At 46.1% G+C, this 19825-nt stretch overlaps 1 protein-coding gene across 2 annotated transcripts in view; it reads right to left on the bottom strand.

Annotated features, from left to right (window-relative positions):
• Positions 1-19825, bottom strand: part of OTUD7B (OTU deubiquitinase 7B) — a 383776-nt gene that overhangs the window by 16381 nt on the left and 347570 nt on the right. For both annotated transcript variants that reach the window (XM_085639066.1, XM_085639065.1), the window contains one exon: positions 18262-18376. In XM_085639066.1, coding sequence (XP_085495192.1) covers positions 18262-18376 — 115 coding nt within the window. The remainder of the gene's footprint in view (positions 1-18261; positions 18377-19825) is intronic.

The raw sequence follows: 19825 nt of genomic DNA, 5'->3' as shown, positions 1-19825 counted from the left end.
CCTCTGTAGTAGGTGGTGAAAGCCTAACTAATCTTCTGGTGGGGATGGCCTAGATGGGTAAAGGTCATCCTGTGGGACATCTGGGATGTCCGGATTGTTATAGTCATTCCATGGGTCTGGAGATCCAGTAGGGGTGGGGTCTTGTTGCACATCTGCTGGATCATAGTAAGGGTCTCCTAGATCATCTTGGTCTGGAGACAAGGTTGGAGAGCGATGAGGCAGGGGTGGAGAAGGTGGAGGCGGTGAGGGTGGAGGAGGTGGAGAAGGCACTCCGAAAGGGGAGGTAGCAGTGTCCTTCCTCTTTGGAGGTGGAGGTGGAGCTGGTTTGTCCAAGTGTCTCTTTTTTGAAGACAGTGTCAAATGTCCAGTTTTTTGGATCCTTGGTAAGTGTCTTTTGCAGAGGATCCGGTGTGAAAAGTTCTTGCGACACTGGTTGTTCGGTCGGCGCAGAGGTTTTCGGGGCCGACGGCTTTTTAGGCTTGTCTAAGCCGTGCTTCTTCGGGACCTCTGATTTTTTGTTCGGCGCCGAAAGAGGCTTCGGCACGGGAGTGTCGGTGCCGAGGGCCTTATGATGTTTGGTCGGCACCGGGAGGGCAGGTTTTGACACCGAGGGCTTTGGTGCTGGGCTTGGTGTGGAGGTGGAGGCAGATTTTTTCTTCCGTGCCGAAGGGTGTCTTTCGGTACCGCTGGTAGGCTTGGCTCGAGCCCGAGCTGCCGGAAGGCTTAACAGGCTTCTTTACCGGGCCCGAAGGTGGGGTGTGAGAAGCAGTATCCTTGGTCTTGCCTAGGCCCGAAGGCGAAGGCGTGACCGAAGCCTTTTTGGGTATCGGCGTGGGTGTGGGAGGGGGTATAGTACTCACGACCCTCTGTGACGGGGTGATGTCCTCCACATCTGAGTCGTCGGCCTCGGAAGCACTGATGAGGTAGTCGTCCTCTTCTTCGATGTTCTGCTGTCCCGGAGCTTCGACGTCGTCCCCGAAGATGTCGACTGGAGCGGAGGTCGAGGAGTGTGCCATGTTGCGTCTGGCCCTTCGATCTCGAATAGTCTTTTTAGATCTAAAAGACTTGCAGGCGGGACAGTCTCGGGCCTCGTGTTCAGGGGAGAGGCAGAGGTTGCACACCTCATGAAGATCGGTGTGGGGGAATTTGGACCCACACCGAGGGCACTTCTTGAAGGGAGTTCTTTCCATCAGCCGAGACCGGAGCCGGAATAGGCCCGAAGGCCGCCGTCGACGACCGGAATCGAAGAAGTGCCGAAGAGAAGGTGATTAAGATGATTTATTATCTGAAGGATCTCGATGAGCGAGGATTTTGCGTCGATCGCTGAACTGGAAAAGTTCGGTACCGGAGCGCGAAGTATTACATCCGAGCCCGATGGCGGGAAAAAACAATCTGAGGATGGAGCCGAAGCCCATGCGCAATACGAACCAAAGGAGGAGTCACCGACCTCGTGACTTCCAAAGACTTTCCAAGAGGAAAAACAAACTGCAAACATCCGGGCCCAACACTAGATGGCGATCTATGCACAGTGTATAATCTGCAGCTCATATGCCTCGAACACAGGGTTTGTTTTATTTTTCTTTTTTGTGCTTAAGAAAATAGTAATGTACTACTTTTAAAAGATGCAAGAGCAATGCTTGTGCAACTTCAGGAATTAGAACAAGCAGAACAAGTATAAAATGTAGAGAAGGGCTGAAATAAAGAGTGAAGACCAGTACCTCAATGCCAGGGAAAACAGAGGACCCAGAATTTAGAAAATTATGGGATGGGATGTATGGCTGTAAAGAGCAGTAAGTGCAAAGGAATGGAGAACAAGTCCTTTGTAGAAGACAGCAGTGAATGCAAATGAGGCATCAGAGAAATAATACACAACAGGACATTACTACTATCATGTCTCCAAGGTAAGAAATGCTGCTGGGATGCTGTAAGTTTCACTACTCACTTTGTAAAACAGGTATGATTTGTATGTTTGTCTTATGATTGTTTAGGAAGTCTCTTCGTACAGTTACTATTTTCACAACTTTCTTTAATCAATAGAGTGTCTGCACAAAAGGAATTAAGTATAGTAAAAGTAACCACAAACATCATTCTTTAAAACCAAAAACAAGATAACTAGTTTAGATTTGTTGATGTACGGACACATTAAGGGAAAGACTAAAACACATCTGCAGCTTTCTAAGCCAAATCTATAAAGCTGGCTCTCAATAAGAAGACATCAGCCACATAGATCTCCTTAAAGCATTAATTTGTGGAGTTCTGCTTAATGAACAACATTTCTGTTGAAACCATATATATGTTCAGGCAGCTCAAGAAGCTTGCCTGAAGACGTAAGCAGGTTGTGCGTATAACCAAACCTGTCAAAATATCAAGTCTACTGGTATTTTAGACATTAACTCTTTTACCTTCGGAGGCAATGTGTGTACACGTCGCCTGATGCGCAGCAAACCGGAGGCCACACCCCTAGGCGGAGACATGGCAGTGGCCGCCGCGCTCATGTGGTTCATGAGAACCGCAGCTGCCTGAGTTGTCCGGGCACTTTTCTTGCAGTGAAGCGCTAGACCTAATTTAAGGATTCCATAAAAAAAAAAATCAAGAGGTTTTGCTAGTCCCTTGAAACCGCCGGTGGTGCTGGATCTACCTCAATTCCCAAGTGACTTTCAGAGGGAGGAGAGTCAATACCTCTCAGTGGGATTAACAAGACACCAGGCTGAGAGGAGGAGCCCGGGACACCTTGTGTGACTGAGCTTGATTGAACTCTCTGCCTGTTTGTCTGCCTCCCAAGGAGAAGCAGCATAAGGCTCCCGGGATGCTGGGAGCCATGGGTGGAGCATTCCAGGTAAGGTGAGCGGTCTATTTACTGTTCCTTCTCTCGGCTGAGGTCTGCACTGGCGGCAAAAGTGCCCTTCGCTAAGCACTTTAGTGAGGCAGCCCATGTATGCTTTAGCCATGCCTAAACCCAAATATAATGCTAACGTATTAGCCCCAGTGGGAAAATCCTTGGAAGCCTACACTAAGGATCGGTGCAGGGGCTGGCAACAGGAAGAAATGCATCCGGGGCAAAGTCAAGCCAAATCTTGCAATTCTAGGGCTGAGGGGGAAAGCATCTCTGTGGCCAGCTTTGTGGCTAAAGAACTAGTGGCAGCTGAGGAAACAAATGGCTGTTCTACTCCCGGTATTAAATAGCCGCAAGTCTGGTGATAATACGTTGTTAAAGCTCCCTGTGGACATGGAAGAGCAACGAAGAAGGAAAGCACAGATATCGAGTAGCGACGCTCATGAGGTTAGCTTCCTATTGAGGTGCGATGGGGAAAATCAAGGGGATTTGCACCTTAAAACAGAAGCCTTGAAGATGGGCATGGCTTTGGAGGAGAGGGGAAGCAAGGGAGGACTAATGGCAAATTTAACCTGGATTTGGATGATATGAATGAGCCGAATGGGCCTAGACATACCGCACGAGTACCCAGTTCAAATACGATGATTAAATGGGAAGGTAGCTAGTGTCCTCTCCTTTAACTGCCACAATCTGCGCCTATAGTAATTCAAACCAACTGGCCGTGGAGAAATAGTTTCCACTGTTTGGTACGGTAAATCAAGCTCCCATGAAGGTAAAGTCAGCTATTCACATTAACAAAGCAGAAAGGGAGATATGCGAGGGTGAGCGACCCTCTTCAAGCCTCCTGCAAAGCAGTCCGAAAGTTGCAGTAGATCTTGCTGAGTTGGGTGGTATGGATAATGAGAAGCATGGGCCAGAGACAAAAGTTTAATCTCTTGTGTTAACACATCCCAAAATGTGCTTGTTCAAACACTATGTATTAGGATGGCAGAACTGAGTAAGGTCTTTGAGACATTTGTAGCTCAAATGGAGTCAATGCTTAAAAGTATTTAGGATCTTGAGGCACTCAAACTGAGTTGCTGAAAACAAACTCCATTCTTAAGAAAGAACTTTGTCCTGTGAACCAACAGCTGACTAATCTTAGGTTTGTGGGGATACCAGAGTGGGAGAAAGGAAAGGACGCGACTGCTATTGAATTTATGGATGAGCTGATTCACACTCACATATAGCAACAATTTACAGATGATCTTACAATAACCAGTGCCCATCAAACTCCTTTTTTGGAATATGCAGACAGGGCACGCCCCTGTGCAATACTATTGAATTTTGAGGATTATAGAATCTGGGACAAGTTGCTCAACACTGCAATTAAGAAAGGAGGGCCTAGAATTTGAGAATGGGTCAATGTCCAGGTCTTTCCTGATAGGTCGTTTGAGACCTCTAAAAGGCAGAAGGAGTTTAGGTAGTTGATTTCTGCATTTCAGGAGGTTGGAAGGGGGGTGGGTTGGGTTGGGGTGGGGTTGGGGGTGTCAAGCCAGCCTTCTGCAGCCTGATATATTGAAAGTTCTGTTTAAGGGAACATTCAAGGTTTTCAATGGTACTGAGACAACACAAAAGTATTTGTCTGAAATTCAGTCTTAGAATGGTTGAACTGAAGGGCTCTCAGAAAATGACTTTATGAACTTAACCGATGTTGATGCAGTAAATGGATTTGGTGGGGTGGGGGGGGGGGGGTTTATTGGGGGTTATGTTCGGAAGATGAAAAGGTTATAATTGAGCTGTAGTTTCAAATTGTTCAACAGCTGGGTTTAAAAAAAAAAAAGAAGAAGAAGAAATGGCAAGTGTAAAGCATGTAAGTTTGCTACATAGCAGCCCATAAGTTTACTTGAAGGGGAAGTGGCCCAGGCAGATCGGAGCCTCAGGAAGGTGCAAGCACCACACCAGAGGGTTAGGAGTAGGCGGGCCGCAACTAGGCGACTCAAAGTCAATGGTGGCTGTCGCTGGGGACAGGATTGAATTCTGTGCGACTTTCCGGGTTGTGGGTGGGGTTAAGGCAGGGGGGTGAGAGTTGGCCAACAGCTCCCATGTGGGGCTGTGGCAGGTATGCAGAGGGGAGGGTTTCTTGCAGGGGCTGTTCGAAGAGAAGAACAAGTTACTTACCTTCGGTAACGCTTTTTCTGGTGGATACAGTATCTGCCTGTGGATTCCTCACCTTGTGAATATCCCCTGCGCCAGCATTCCACGGAACTTTTCTTCCCCAGCATTCCACGTCGACGTGGGCGACGTCACAATACATCGGCTCCACACGCGACTCCGTACGACGTCATCGGAGCAATAAGAAGCCCACGTCGGCGTGATGACGTCAGTTCCACCCATTTTTTCCGTGCCTTCAAGGCGAACAGGTGAACCAACGACAACTCCAAGTATACCCAGTATATAGCATACCAATACATATACATAGCATACAAAAACAAAGGAATGCTAACCAAACAAGCACTTCCTACAAATGTACAAGAGAATATACAAACATTTCAAACAAGACCTATTCTATGGTATACAAAGGCGGACAACGGGGAGGCGGGTGGGTCAGTGAGGAATCCACAGGCAGATACTGTATCCACCAGAAAAAGCGTTACCGAAGGTAAGTAACTTGTTCTTCTGATGGATACATCTGCCAGTGGATTCCTCACCTTGTGAATAGATTCCCACAGCAGTCCCCACTCCCGGAGGAGGGTGTCCACCTTTCTATACCAGAAAGTCTTGCATGACAGAGCGCGCAAAGTGGCCCTCCCTCCTCATCTCAGAGTCCAAGCAATAATGCTTTGCGAAAGTATGGAGGGAGGCCCAAGTCGCGGCCTTACAAATATCTGCCACAGGAACACCCCGGGCCAGAGCAGATGTTGAAGACTTAGCTCTAGTAGAGTGAGCACGAATACCCTCAGGAGGAGTCTTACCAGCCAGGGCGTAGCAGATCTTGATGGTCAGTATAATCCATCTTGACAGCGTGCGCTTGTGCACCGCTTTACCTTTAGAACGACCAACGTAGCCAATAAAAAGCTGGTCATCAATACGAAAGTCCTTGGTCCTGTCCAAATAAAAACTCATAGCCCTCTTCGGGTCAAGGCGATGGAGTCTTTCTTCTTCTTTGGAAGGATGAGGGGGTGGATAAAAAACAGGGAGGGTAATAGACTGCCCCAAATGGAAAGGAGTAACAACTTTTGGCAGGAAAGCAGCCCTGGTCCTGAGAACCATCCTTTCAGCATGTAAGGTAAGAAAAGGAGGTTTGGAACTAAGAGCTTGAAGCTCACTCACCCTCCTTGCCGAGGTTATGGCTACAAGAAAAACCACCTTAAAGGACAACAGCCTCAAAGGACAACTATGAAGAGGCTCAAATGGGGACCCCATTAAAAAGGTTAAGACAAGATTAAGGTCCCACTGAGGCATTACAAATGGAGTGGGAGGAAACATGTTTGTAAGGCCCTTGATGAACCTCAGAACAACTGGAGATTTAAATAGCGAAGGTACAGAAATGCCGATAAGGCCGAAAGGTAGCCCTTGACCGTGGCCACAGCACAGCCCTGCTGAGCCAAGGAAAGAGCAAACTGAAGCACATCAGAAAGATGAGCCTTTAAAGGGTCAATGGATCTCTCTCCACACCACTTTACAAACTTAGACCACCTGTAGGAGTATATGGACTTGGTGGAGTGTCGCCTGGCCGATAAAATAACGTCCACCACATCAGGTGGGAGAGAGAAGGAACTCAGGTTGCCCCGTTCAATCTCCAGGCATGAAGGTGTAAGCTCTGGAGGTGGGGGTGTAGAACCTGCCCATCCGACTGCGAGAGGAGGTCTGACCTCAGAGGGAGACGGAGCGGAGGGCACGAGGAGAGGTGGAGAAGATCTGTATACCACACCCTTCTTGGCCAATCCGGGGCGACCAAAATAACTTGGGCCCGGTCTTGGCGAATCTTCCTCAGAACCCGAGGAATCAAGGGTATGGGAGGAAACGCGTAAAGGAGTTGCAAGCCCCAACTCAACTGAAACGCGTCCCCCAACGCCCCCTGCATCGGATACTGGAGACTGCAGAATGACGGGCAGTGCGCGTTCTCTCGGATGGCAAACAGGTCCACCCGAGGTGTCCCCCACGTCCGAAAGACGTGACGAACCACCTCCGGATGGAGCCTCCACTCGTGGTCGGCGGAGAACTGCCGACTGAGACTGTCCGCACGCACGTTCAGCACCCCGGCCAGATGATTTGCCATCAGACAAATCTGATGGTCCTGAGCCCAGGACCATAGTCGTAAGGCCTCTCTGCAGAGACAAAGAGACCCTACTCCTCCCTGTTTGTTTATATACCACATCGCGGTCGTGTTGTCCGTCAGGACTTGAACTGACTGACCGCGAAGGGAAGGGAGGAAGGCCTTGAGTGCCAAACGAATCGCCCCGCAATTCCAGAAGGTTGATATGAAGCAACCTTTCCTCTGGAAACCAAAGACCCTTGATCTCCAGATCCCCCAGATGAGCTCCCCACCCTAGGGTGGAGGCATCCGTTATCACTGTGGCCACCGATGGAGGTAGATGGAAAGGCTTTCCTTGGGACAGATTGCCCTCCACGCTCCACCAAGATAGATCCGCTGCAGCTTCTCCGGAGATCTTGATCGACTCCCCGAGATCCCCGTTGTGCTGATACCACTGCTTGCGGAGGCACCACTGGAGGGCCCTCATGTGCCAGCGTGCATGGTTGACCAACAGAATGCAGGAAGCGAACAGACCGAGCAGGCGAAGGACCTTCAGAACTGGAACAACCGCTCCACTGTGGAATAAAGGGACCATCTCCTGAATGTCGAGAATCCTTTGAGGAGGAGGGAATGCTCGACACACAGTAGTGTCCAGTACTGCCCCTATAAACAGGTTGCGTTGAGAGGGCACCAGGTGAGATTTGGGCACATTGATCGAAAAACCCAAGTCGAACAACAGCTGAGCTGTCACCTGCAGATGACGCTGCACCATCTCCGGGGACTCTGCCTTCAGAAGCCAGTCGTCCAGGTAGGGAAAAACCGGAATCCCCGACCTCCTGAGATGAGCAGCCACCACTGCCATCACCTTTGTGAAGACTCGAGGTGCAGTAGTAAGACCAAACGGGAGGACCGCAAACTGATAATGTTGCGACCCAACCGTAAAACGGAGATACTTCCTGTGCGACTTCAGGATTGGGACATGGAAGTACGCGTCCTGCAAGTCGAGCGACACCATCCAGTCTCCTTGCTGCAACGCTTGAAGAACCTGCGCAAGGGTCAGCATCTTGAACTTCTCCTGTTTCAGGTAAAAATTCAAGATTCTGAGGTCCAGAATCGGACGCAATCTGCCGTCCTTCTTGGGGATCAGGAAATACCGGGAGTAGCATCCCTGACCTCTTTCCTGCTCCGGAACCACCTCTATTGCGCCCTTCTGAAACAAGGCTAGAACTTCTTTCTGCAGGAGAAGCAGGTGGTCCTCCGAGCAATAACCTTGGCAAGGAGGGTAAGGGGGAGGAAACTCCCGAAAGGGAAGGGCGTACCCAGTCTCTACGAGGTTCAAAACCCAAAGGTCGGTTGTAACAGATTTCCAACCCCGTAGAAAGTAGGACACCCGACCCCCCACAGGTCTTACATGATCCGGGCTGGGGGATCTAGGGCTGCTTCCCTGAAGCCTCATTTGGAGCAGAGGAGGAGGAAGAAGAAGAGGGGTTGCGACCAGAACCTCTCCGACCCCTTTGCTTCCCTCTATAGGAGCGATAGAGGGGATTCTGCTGCTGTTGTTGCTGCTGCTGTTGTGGCTGTCGGAAGGAGCGAAAGGATGATCTTCCGAATCCCCTAGCCTTACGGAAAGATGAACTTTTAGCAGGAGCCTGCAGACCCAAGGACTTCGCCGTCAACCTACTGTCCTTAAAACGTTGAAGGGCAGAATCTGCCTTCTCCCTTTTGTCCGTCAAAGGGCAGATCTACCAGCGTGGCCTGGACATCTGCAGAAAAACCTGAGGAACGGAGCCAAGCCTGTCTCCTTGCGGCAATGGACGACCCCATAATCCTCGCCACCGAGTCCGCCGTATCCAGCCCAGACTGGATCAGCTGCCTGAGTGTCCGCCACAACCTCCATGAAGGACGACTTATCCCCCTCAGGTAACTTAGGGGCCAAAGTTTTTATAGAGTCCATCAGGGCATGAACATAACGCCCCAGCAAGCATGTGGCATTTGATGACTTCAACGCCATACTTCCTGAGGAGAATGTCTCTTTGGCCGCCTGATCAACTTTCTTTGACTCCCTATCAGCAGGAGATTGGGGGAAAGCACCCGAAGCATGTTTAGAACATGAAGCCTGCACCACTAGGCTCTCCGGAGAAGGATGCGTGGATAAAAAATCCGGGTCTCCTGGCGCAACCCTGTACCTCCTTGCCACCTGTCTGCAAACTGCCGGAGCTGATAGAGGCTTCTTCCACACCTCCAACACTGGTTCCAAGAGAGCCTCATTGAAAGGTAACAAAGGCTCCGAAGCCGACGTCGGAGAGTGCAACACCTCTGTAAGCAGGTTGGACTTGTATTCCACAGAGGGCAGCTGCAGATCTAACAACTCCGCGGCCTTCTTGATCACAACGTGGTAGGGCGCCAATTCCTGTGGTGGAGAAGACCTTGCAGAAGCATGCTCCCACTCAGGGGTGGTATCCAAACCACTTGCTACCTCTATACCTCCAAACTCATCCGAAGAAGAGTCGACTTCACCTTCTTCCACCTCAGCCCGATATCTTTCCTCCTCCAAAACCCTTTGGGCCTCCCGCCTCGATCGGATCCGGGGAGCCGGCGTCGTCGACGCCGAACACGGCGTCGGTGGAGCCAAAGGCACCGGCGTCGGAGGCGCCACAGGTGGAGTCGGCGGCGCCGGATGCGGCGTCGATGGAGTCGGCCTCGGCGTCAGAGAAGGCTCCGAAGATTGACGATCCATCCGAGGTCGAGCCGGATTCCCAACCGGCGCCGGAAACTGCCAAGAAGGCGCCATCGGCATAAAAGGCAGAAAAGGAGCCTGAGCGTATTGCTGCGGCTCTCCCAGAGAAAACGCCATCGGACCCACGGGACCTGCTGGTGCTCCGGATGGGAAGGATGCTCTCTGAAAAATGCCATACATGGCATTCAGAAATCCCGAAGGATCCGTACCTGGAGCCGGGAATTGGGGATAAGGAACTGCCCCTGTATCCTCCTGTGGAGTCACCGGCGTCGGCTCCTCAGAATCCTCCACCGGAGCCGCGGAGTCACCAGGCACCGGAACAGACTCTTCCTGCTCCTGCTCATCCAAATGCACATCAGATTCCACCCGACCCGGAGTCGAAGCCTTGGACGGCGCCGGTGATGGCGTCGGGGAACGAGCTGGAGTCCGCTTCGGCGAGGGAGACTTCGAAGACTTATCAGGAGAAGGCGAAGGAGACAAGACCTTGCTCTGACATCGACGAGGCGAAGCCGACCTCGACCTCTTAGACTTCGAGGACCGACGCCGAGAAGAATGCTTCCTCTTCTTGTGGTGCTTCTTCGACTTCGACGACCTCGAAGTCGAAGACTCTCGCCTGGACTTCTCCTTTTTTCTCCCTCTCTTCTCCTCACCGATCTTCTTCATGAAGAGTTTGGTCTTCCTCTCCTTCAGCGCTTTAGGATTCATGCTCCTACAGCACCCGCACTCATCCACGTCATGATCAGAGGAGAGACACCATAAACAGTTCAGATGCGGATCCGTCATGGACATCAGGCCTCCGCACTCCCTACAGGGCTTAAAGCCCGACTTCCTCGTCGAAGACATACCGATTTTAACAAAAATACACCACTAGACTACAAAGTATCTAGAGAGCACTGGGAAAAAACCGTTGCGCGTCGACGGCGCGGAAAAAAGGGAACTGACGTCATCACGCCGACGTGGGCTTCTTATGGCTCCGATGACGTCGTACGGAGTCGCGTGCGGAGCCGATGTATTGTGACGTCGCCCACGTCGACGTGGAATGCTGGGGAAGAAAAGTTCCGTGGAATGCTGGCGCAGGGGATATTCACAAGGTGAGGAATCCACTGGCAGATGTATCCATCAGAATTAATCAAGTAGACACAGTGAATGGTGAGGAAATAGAAAAGTGTTTTAGGTGTAAAGTGAGAGCATGACTATTCCAACATATGGTCTGAGCTGCAGGATGATTTCAGTGAATGTCAATGGGCTGAATAACCCATGTGTGTAGAGCAATTATCCATTGGCTTGCTAAGCAGAAAGCAACTCTACTACTGTTGTAGGAGACTCATTAAAACTACTTTCAGTAAACTGGAACCCTTTCCAACTTGTGGCTAATTCCTCCGTATCCGCTTCTCTTAGAGGTGCTGCAGTTCTTGCCAGTAGCAAATTTGGGTACAAGATAGGGCAGGGAGTCTCATATTTGTCTGGTAGATAGGCTGTGGCAGAAATTCCAATTAATAGCGAGAAGTGTTTCCTGGTGTCGTTTTATGGCCTGATTTCTGATGGCCCTCAGCCATTATATGATTTGTCACTTCAACTGGCGAACTTTCCTAATAAAATACTAATTGGTGGAGATTTTAATTGTATACAAGGATAGAGATAGATTTAAGTAGGCAAGTGGTCCCTCAACTTAAACCGTCATGTAAGCATTATACTTTTTTTTCTTCCCGTTTTTGCTCTGCCTCTAGGATAGACTATTTTCTCACTTCTAAGGATCTGATGACTTCTTGTCCCTCAATCATTTCTATCTCTTTATCAGATCACGCTGCTATACTGTTTAGAGGTGATTTTTCTGGAGAAGCCGCTCCTTCTCAATCGTTGACTCTTAAATAGAGCCCTCTTAGCTGTAGTCTCTTTTACTTAAACAAAGGCTCAGGCGATCTAGATTTGTTGTGGAGAATAAACACTCCTTTTCCATAAAAAATGTATGGGAGGCATTTATAGCAACAATGCCGGAGGAGATTGTTGCTTATCAGGCTAATTTTAATAAAATTAATAATTTGAAAAGTAGGCAACTATCGGAGGCCTTTTCTCTGGCAGAACTTTATCTCACGCAGGTAGCTAATCCCCAACATCGCTAAGAAAGAGAACTTGCAAAGAATAAGCTACAACATTTTTTGCTGTAGAGGTAAATTATAAACAATAGAACATTCAGTCAGCAACTATATGAGGAGGGAGAAATAAGCAAGGGACTGTTGGCCTAGCGGGTAAGAATTTGACAAGTAAAAAATACTATTTATAAACTTCGAAGTCCTTCTAAAGGTATTCTGGTGTACAAAGCCCTTCAAATAGAGGCAATGGTTCAACCGCAATTTGCCAGTACTATGCTGCAGATCTTCATTCCTCTAATGAAGATATAGCTGGATTTCTGACTAGTATTGGCCTCCCAAGGTTGCCAAGCAAAACAGCACAAAATCGTGCCCGCCCGAAATCCTTATCCCCCTCACAGAAACTCTGTGACAATCTAGCAAACTTCTTCAATGACAAGATCGCAACATCTACAGAAACTTCAAACCCGAGCCCAAGGCTACCGATTTCTTCAAGCAACTCAATGGCCACAGACATCTGACTAACCGAATGGAGCCAGCTTGCCCGACAGGACACCGTCTCCATCAAGAACTATGTCTATTCAGGGGCCCCGACTGACCCATGCCATCACCACATCTGCAACCTATGCAAAGCCAGAATCAGCCACATATTAAGCACCCTCTAACATCTCAGTTTCCACGACCACCTTCCCCGAGGACTGGAAACACGCTAAAGTCATCACCCTACTAAAGAATCCATCAGCAGACCCCAGCAAACTCAACAACCACTGACCTGACTCCCTGCTCCTGTTCCGGCCAAAGTATTAGAAAAAGCCAACTAACAGCTCTCCTCACATCTGGATAGAACCTCTTACTAGATTCCTCCCAAAACAGATCACGCAGCAACCACAGCACAGAGACAGCCCTCATCACAGTTACGACATCAGAGCCCTACTCGTCCTTAATCTCCTTAGATGAGAACACATCATCTCCTACCTCAGGGAACTCCGCTGGCTCCCTGTACAGAAAAGATGCCAGTTCAAGCTACTGACCCATGCATACAAGGACATACACAACTGCGGACCCGTCTACTTGAACCACCACCTGAACTTTCCTTAACCCACCAGACACCTCTGCATTCATTTCTCTAACCCTCACCCCCCACATCTGACATATCAGATGCGGAGGCTGCTCCTTCTCCTTCTCCTACCTAGCAGCAAAGATCTGGAACGAGCTAGTCTTTCATCTATGGACCTCCCCATCTCTTCCAGAATTCCGAAAGTCCCTGTAGACCTGGCTATTTGGCTAATTAACTGGACGCTACCAGTGCCTAGATACCCTCACAGGTGAGAAGCAGCGCTATACAGATCTACTGATTGATTGATTATCTGAGATTGAAGGGATGGTTAAAACTCTCCCTTGAGGGGAAGCTGTAGGATTAGATGGGTTCCCATCAAAGTGGTATTTAATGCTGCTTCCGGAAATTACATCATCAATGTTGAATTTGTTAAATAACATCTTAACGCCAGGTCCGCCTCCCCCGTCTTTTCGTAAGGGGCTTACTTGTTTCCCTAAGAAAAAGAAAAATCCTGTAGATATAAATTCATTTTGCCCGATAACACTGCTTCAAGCGGATTATTAGATTTTTATGAAAGTTCTTGCTGTCAGGGTAGCAGTGGTCACGCCGTCCCTGATTGGGCAAGACCAAACTGGATTTATTCCAGGACGTCAATTGTATTATAATACACATTACCTAGTAGAAGAGATAGACTATTTTAATCAGAGTAGTACTCCTGCAGCAATTCTACTTATTGTGCAGAAAAAGCTTTTGACTTGTGAGCTGGGAATATTTGCTCAAGGTGATGGAGGTTATGATATTTCCAGCACAGCTCACAAGGTCAATCGCGTCAATTTATGATGGCTCATCTGCAGCAATAAATCTGAATGGTAAGATTTGGGATTCCTTCCTTGATTACCAGGGTCACTAGTCACGGCTGTCCACTTTCTCTGTCCTTTTTATAGAACCCCTGGCTTGTTCTCTATGAGAGAATTCTAATGTGAGAGATGTAATTCCCAGTGGGTCTAAACTAAAGTTATAGGCAGACGACTTGGTGTTATATGTGGCTCCCGAGAAGTCTGTGTTTTAATCTCTGTAGGGTATTCCTAATAAATTTCCACCGCTGACTGGCTATCAGGTAAACATTTATAAAACTTTTTTTTTTTAACAAATGAATGCACTTTACCTCAACTTTTTGCAGACTGCTTACCTGCAGAAGCCAGTTAGGTATTTGGGTATTACGTTCTCTAAGAAATATGAGGCTTTATATGAATTAAATAACACCCCCCCCCCCATGTTTACTAAGATCCACCAACATGATAAGACAGGTGGGGAAGGATTCCGATCTCGATAATTGGAAAAGAAGCCCTAGTGAAAAATGCTTTTCCTACCTATTTTTGATTTCTTTTTTACTTCAATTGCCTGTGTATCGTAGAATACGTTTTTTCAGGGGTTGAATGATCTCATCAGGACATTCAAATGGAATAAGTCCAATCCAAGGATTAATATTAAGAAGATGCCACTGCCAGTACAGGAGGGAGGTTTTATGTCTTCCTACCTGGGGACTGTACTATTTTGCTTCTCATTTAATAATTTGTGACAGGTGTCGGAGAAGAGTAACCAGGGTAAGGTAGGTGACTGGTTGAGAAATTATGTTTTGATCCGTTGGGAAGCGCGCCAGCCTAGTTTTCCTACAACTTGGGCTCAAAATAAGTTGGCATATATACAAAATTCCTCTATATTGCAGGAATATCGACCACTACAAATCGAACCAACCAGGGAATTAGTTCAAGTGCTATTTCAATCTGAGAAAACAGAGCTACTGGATAGGCTGGTTGCGCTCAGTTAGGAGTGAATTTAAGGATTTGTTTCAGATTATTCTAAATAAATGGGTAAAAGAACATACACTAAATCTACCCTGGGATCAGTGGTTGGAGGCCTCATAACTTGGTTCCAAAGTATTACAGGGTCCTAATTTTCAACTGATGCAACTCTAAGCTTAATGTATGGTGTACTATACCCCTTCACGGTTACATACATGGAATTCAAATTATTTTTCAGAGCGATGCCCCAGATGCTCGGAATCTGGTAGTTGGATCCGTATTTTCTGGGACTGTGACAGTGTTTAGGCATTTTGGGAAGGGGTGTTGAGGTGTATGTGGGTTTCCCTTGGGATAGAGTATACAGTAGATCTGAATGCAATTGTGCCGGGCTGTTTTAAGCAGCTAGCGATCAAACCGGCCCCAGTACGTAGCTTGTGGTTTATTGAAATGTTACTGGCATGCTCTATAGTAACTGTTCTTTGGAAATTGAACTAACACCCAAGGTTGGTGCAGACCAGAGGAACTAGGTACATGTCCCTGTGACAATTTTTCGTCACAGGACAAGATGCATTTTATAATGTTTTGTGACTATTACAGTGAGTCGTAGGAGGTTTTTAGTCCCTCTGCTAAGGGGAAAGGGGTTTTTACAGGTTAGACCTGCTTTATTTTATCTTCAACTGCTTACCGATCCATGGGAGATTTATAACACTGCTAGCTTTTTAGTTGCAGCGGTTCATCTCAGAAAAAGAAGGGACCCTATGTTAAAATCTGTGTGAGCTCTGATCGTATAGAAAACCTCTGTTTTACCCCTTTATGAAATTACACCTAATTGTGTATGTAAGTTTTTATGCATTTGATAATCGATCATGCTGTAGTAATTCTTTTTTAAGTCTCTCATATGTTTTATAGGGTATATGACTATATTATATTGTGTAATGTACTTTTATGATTTTAATTAATCGAATTAAGTGATAAAAAAAAAAAAAGAACTAACACCTAAACTGCAACATTTGGTAAATAAAGAAAACATTATATACACTAAAGATCTCTTCTACTGGAAACAGATAGGGAAAGGAAGAAGGTTTAGTAATGTTAGGAAAAACGCTGAGGTGTATAATATTAAATGAAATATTTTCATGACTTTATTGAGTCGAGTTGTTCTAGTAGTTAGTATTACAAGTTTATGAGTAGTGAAGGCTTGGGCGGATCGCAGGTAAAGCAGTATGAATTACACATTTTGGAACACTTTTTGTTGCACTGCAGATTAATTAGTTGAACAAACATCACTTCAGAAGGCACTTCTGTGAATTTCCTGTTGCAAATAAATGTATAACCGCAATCTTTTCAGCAGCTATAAATCCATTATTATTTGATACATTTGGCTAAATACAATGTTTTTCTAACATATTATGTTTGTTTTAATCTTAAGGTGGGAGATGTTTTTTCCAATGCAATGTAATTCATGCTTTGCACTTTATGATTTAAGCAGAGCACTGTTAGCTGTTTATCCACCTTGGAAGGAATTTAGCTTTGATGGTAAGCTATTATGAGGATACATTTATTCTTTTTCTGCAAGAAACCGAAATAAATACATTAAAATAAAAATAAAATCACTTTTACCCTCAGATCCGAGTTAACAGTGTGCACCAGAAAACCTATCACCTTTACATCCGTGATGAACAAGTACATATTGTAACATAAAATTGTCCAACAAGACCAGTTATGTGATGCAATCATTGAGAAATGGTACATTGCCATCAGCAGTTTCCAGAGGGGGACTATTAGATTAACATACCATTGACATTCTGCTTTCAATTTCAAGAAGATGAAGTGTACCTAGGAAATGGAGTTGTGTTGCCAAATTAGTGTGAATTAACGCAGCTTTTGTGGGGTGTACTGGTGACAGTTGCCTTAATAAAGACATGGTCACCACAATTATTCTTGCCACCGAATGTGGCTTGCTTATGTCCCACTGAAGCAGAAGAACAAAAAGATGAGATTGTTCACAAATAATTGACCAGCCACACTCCCACAAGAATGCCTGGTGACTATGGGGAAGGCAACTGAATTAAAATATATCCAATTCTGTGCATCTAAGTTATCTTTTCACATTCACAAGCGAAACATTTCCATTCCTGAACAATGGGTACCTCCAAGGAATAAAAAGTGATGTCAGGAGTTTGTCATTTTATATTCATGTTTGACCTCGATTTTAATGATTTGCCTAATCCAAGTTACTGCCAATCTTTGAAAATTATGAAAATAAAAGTTAGCCTACTTTTATTCAGGCAAAATCAACTAGTTGTAGATTTTCAACTCAGGATTTTTTATTTGTTTATATTTTGTATTCACCTGAATGGTGCAACAACACTTTCAAAAATTAAAAACCCGGGGTGCGGTTTAAGGTCTCACCTAACACTGAGCACAAGCTGTCCATTTAGAAAAGACCTACTTTGGGATTAGAAAGAGTTTATTGTGGACTTTCAGCCCATCCATTGTTTATCATTGGTTCACTTTATTGTCACTCATTTACTTGCTACTCATTCAATGGCTTTCCTTGTCCATCCTACGTTTGTCTCCCATAAGCACAGCTTCTTTACTATCCTTTGGCATGCATTGCTCACTCTTAGGGATCGACTTTTTCTTTTTAAATGCAATCTCAGAGGGCATGCTTTCAAGCCCTCTCTCTAGTGTGTTTCTCCCCAGGCCAAATACCCGCCTTTGTGCTGCTTTCCCGTTCTTGTTCTTCTCCCCCAATCCTGTGTTGCTCTCCCTCATGTGCTGCTTTAAACTTTCCTTTGCTTTTCTGTTACCTGCTCCTCATTGCCTCAAACACGTGGCCCTTTTTTTTTTTTTTAATATATATTTTTTTCGAAGATCTGGAACAAATTGCTGCCAGTATTTGTCGCCTTGAAATTCTTTTTCTTTAAAAAAAAAAAAAATAATAAATGACTTTTTCCTGCTATTTCCATTTTATTTTCGAAAATGGTGCTGTGTCAGTTTGGAAGAGAGTTAATGCGTAATGAGCATATGCACCCGCCTCGTGCGTCTGTAAGCCCACGAAATTATTATAATTTATATTTATTTTTTACTTTGGCCATGCTGCTCAGCATTTTGCTGATGCTGGACAGCATCGCTAAATGGCATTTTCAAATCCCCGTAGATCTCAAAGGTGAGGCCTACTGGCTAGATCACTGCTTGTTTTTTCTGTGATGGTGTAAGTTGTTGGAGAGGAAAAGTTTACTTTTACCTCTCCATAGCTACAAAATAGATTGTGACAGTGCTAAGACAAATAAGCACAGAAATTGCAACAGCTGTGTGCTTTCTGTAATGCTGCCTTTCAGTAAGGCCATACAGAATTTTCTGCACACAGCGGTTGGTTTTTCCAAGATGGATGATGTCAAACAAAATATGGAGTCACTTTTTTTTTTTTTTTTACATTTGCGAGTGACTGTAAGGAATACGAAGTCTACATGTTTCAATTGATTAAGTAAATCCTGAAACTCACCTGGCCATTTTAACATTGTCAGCATCGTCTTTACCCCATTCCCAGTCCTTCTTGGGGTCTACAGCAAAGTGCACGGGCAGCAGTTTGTGTTCAGAGTCGGTCAGTGGTATCACTGCTGCAAAGGAAGAACAAGCAATATATTTTGTTGCATGGTATTAATTTTTAAGTGCACAGAAATCAGGAGGGTCCTATTGTTGCTCAGGAGTATCAACCCCAACACAGCATCAGAATACACATGCAATGGCATATACACAGTCGTTATATACTAGGCATAAGAGTCAACATAACAGACAAATAGTACAGCACCACCATGCATGGATATGAATGCATTTTACAAGCCTTGGCAAGAGCATTCTCTATCCTGAGCTACCTAATAACAATGATTAAATGCTTCTACACCTCGACTAAAGACTATTCTGATGTAAAGCAACAATTCACATTTTCAATCCACATCCTCGCTTTTCGCTCCTCATACCACATAACGAAAGATCCTGAACAGGTATAATAAAGAAATGAAAGCACTTATAACCTGGAGAGGTAGGCACAGATAGAGGAGTCACTAGCCAACACTAAACAGGGTGAAGATTGAATTACAATAACGCAGAATCTGTAGCCGACACCAATACTTGTTAACACGTCTACTGGCCCGACGCAATTCAAAGGAGAAACAAGCATTTGCAGTGCAATAGGCCTCACATTTACAAGAGTTTGAGCTATTGGCATTGTAAATAACAATGCATTTTATTTATGTGCTGTTTTTAAAACAGAGGAATAAAAGGCAGTCATTTACAATGCCAATAGCGTAAACTCTTGCAAATGTGAGACCTATTGCATTGCAAATGCGTTTGTGCTGTAAAAAAAAAGAAAAAGCTGTAGGAGAGAGCTTGTCCTGCCTGCAACAGCAGGCAGGACAAAGCTATTTGAGAAAATAGTGCTTGGAGGCTGTAATTAACGCCCATCGAGTAAACACACGTAACAGGGGGTGTCGCCATGGGAGGTTACAAAATGAGACAAGGCGTTATTAAGGAGGGGCTACTAAGCCTATTGTCGAATGAACAGCCACAGTTTACAGCGGACAATGTCACAAGCCAATGAAAAATAGAGTGGATGGAGCTTCAAGTCCCTACCTGAATACAGCATACCTCGAAGGGCAGCGCATGTGCTGCCCAATCTTAACCTATTAAAAAGAAAAAAAGAATGCATGCTAAAAAGATTCTGCCACTTTTTATGAAGTGCTTAAAACGCACTCAGTATGCAAGCTCAGAAGAATTCGCAACACGTATCCACAGGTTCCCCTTGAAATTCCCGCTGCCCAATCGTGATGACTCGCACTGGAACGATCGAAGGGAAAGTTCACCGGCGGAGGGAGACCCGGGGTTTCATCAAATTTTGTTACTGCATAGGCTGCCCCTAGTAACAATGAATGGCACTGGCTCTAGATCACTTTAAACTGTCCTTCCTTGTCCTCACATGGCCCCAGGCAGGTGCGTTGCCAACATAGCTTGGCGGTGGAAGAGCTAGATGTAGTGGGGCATCCAATATAGAGGAAAGGCAGTTCCCTTGA

Source organism: Triturus cristatus, chromosome 12 (genome assembly GCF_964204655.1).
Source record: "Triturus cristatus chromosome 12, aTriCri1.1, whole genome shotgun sequence".
NCBI lineage: Eukaryota > Metazoa > Chordata > Amphibia > Caudata > Salamandridae > Triturus > Triturus cristatus.
This window is presented reverse-complemented; position numbering and strand designations above follow the sequence as displayed.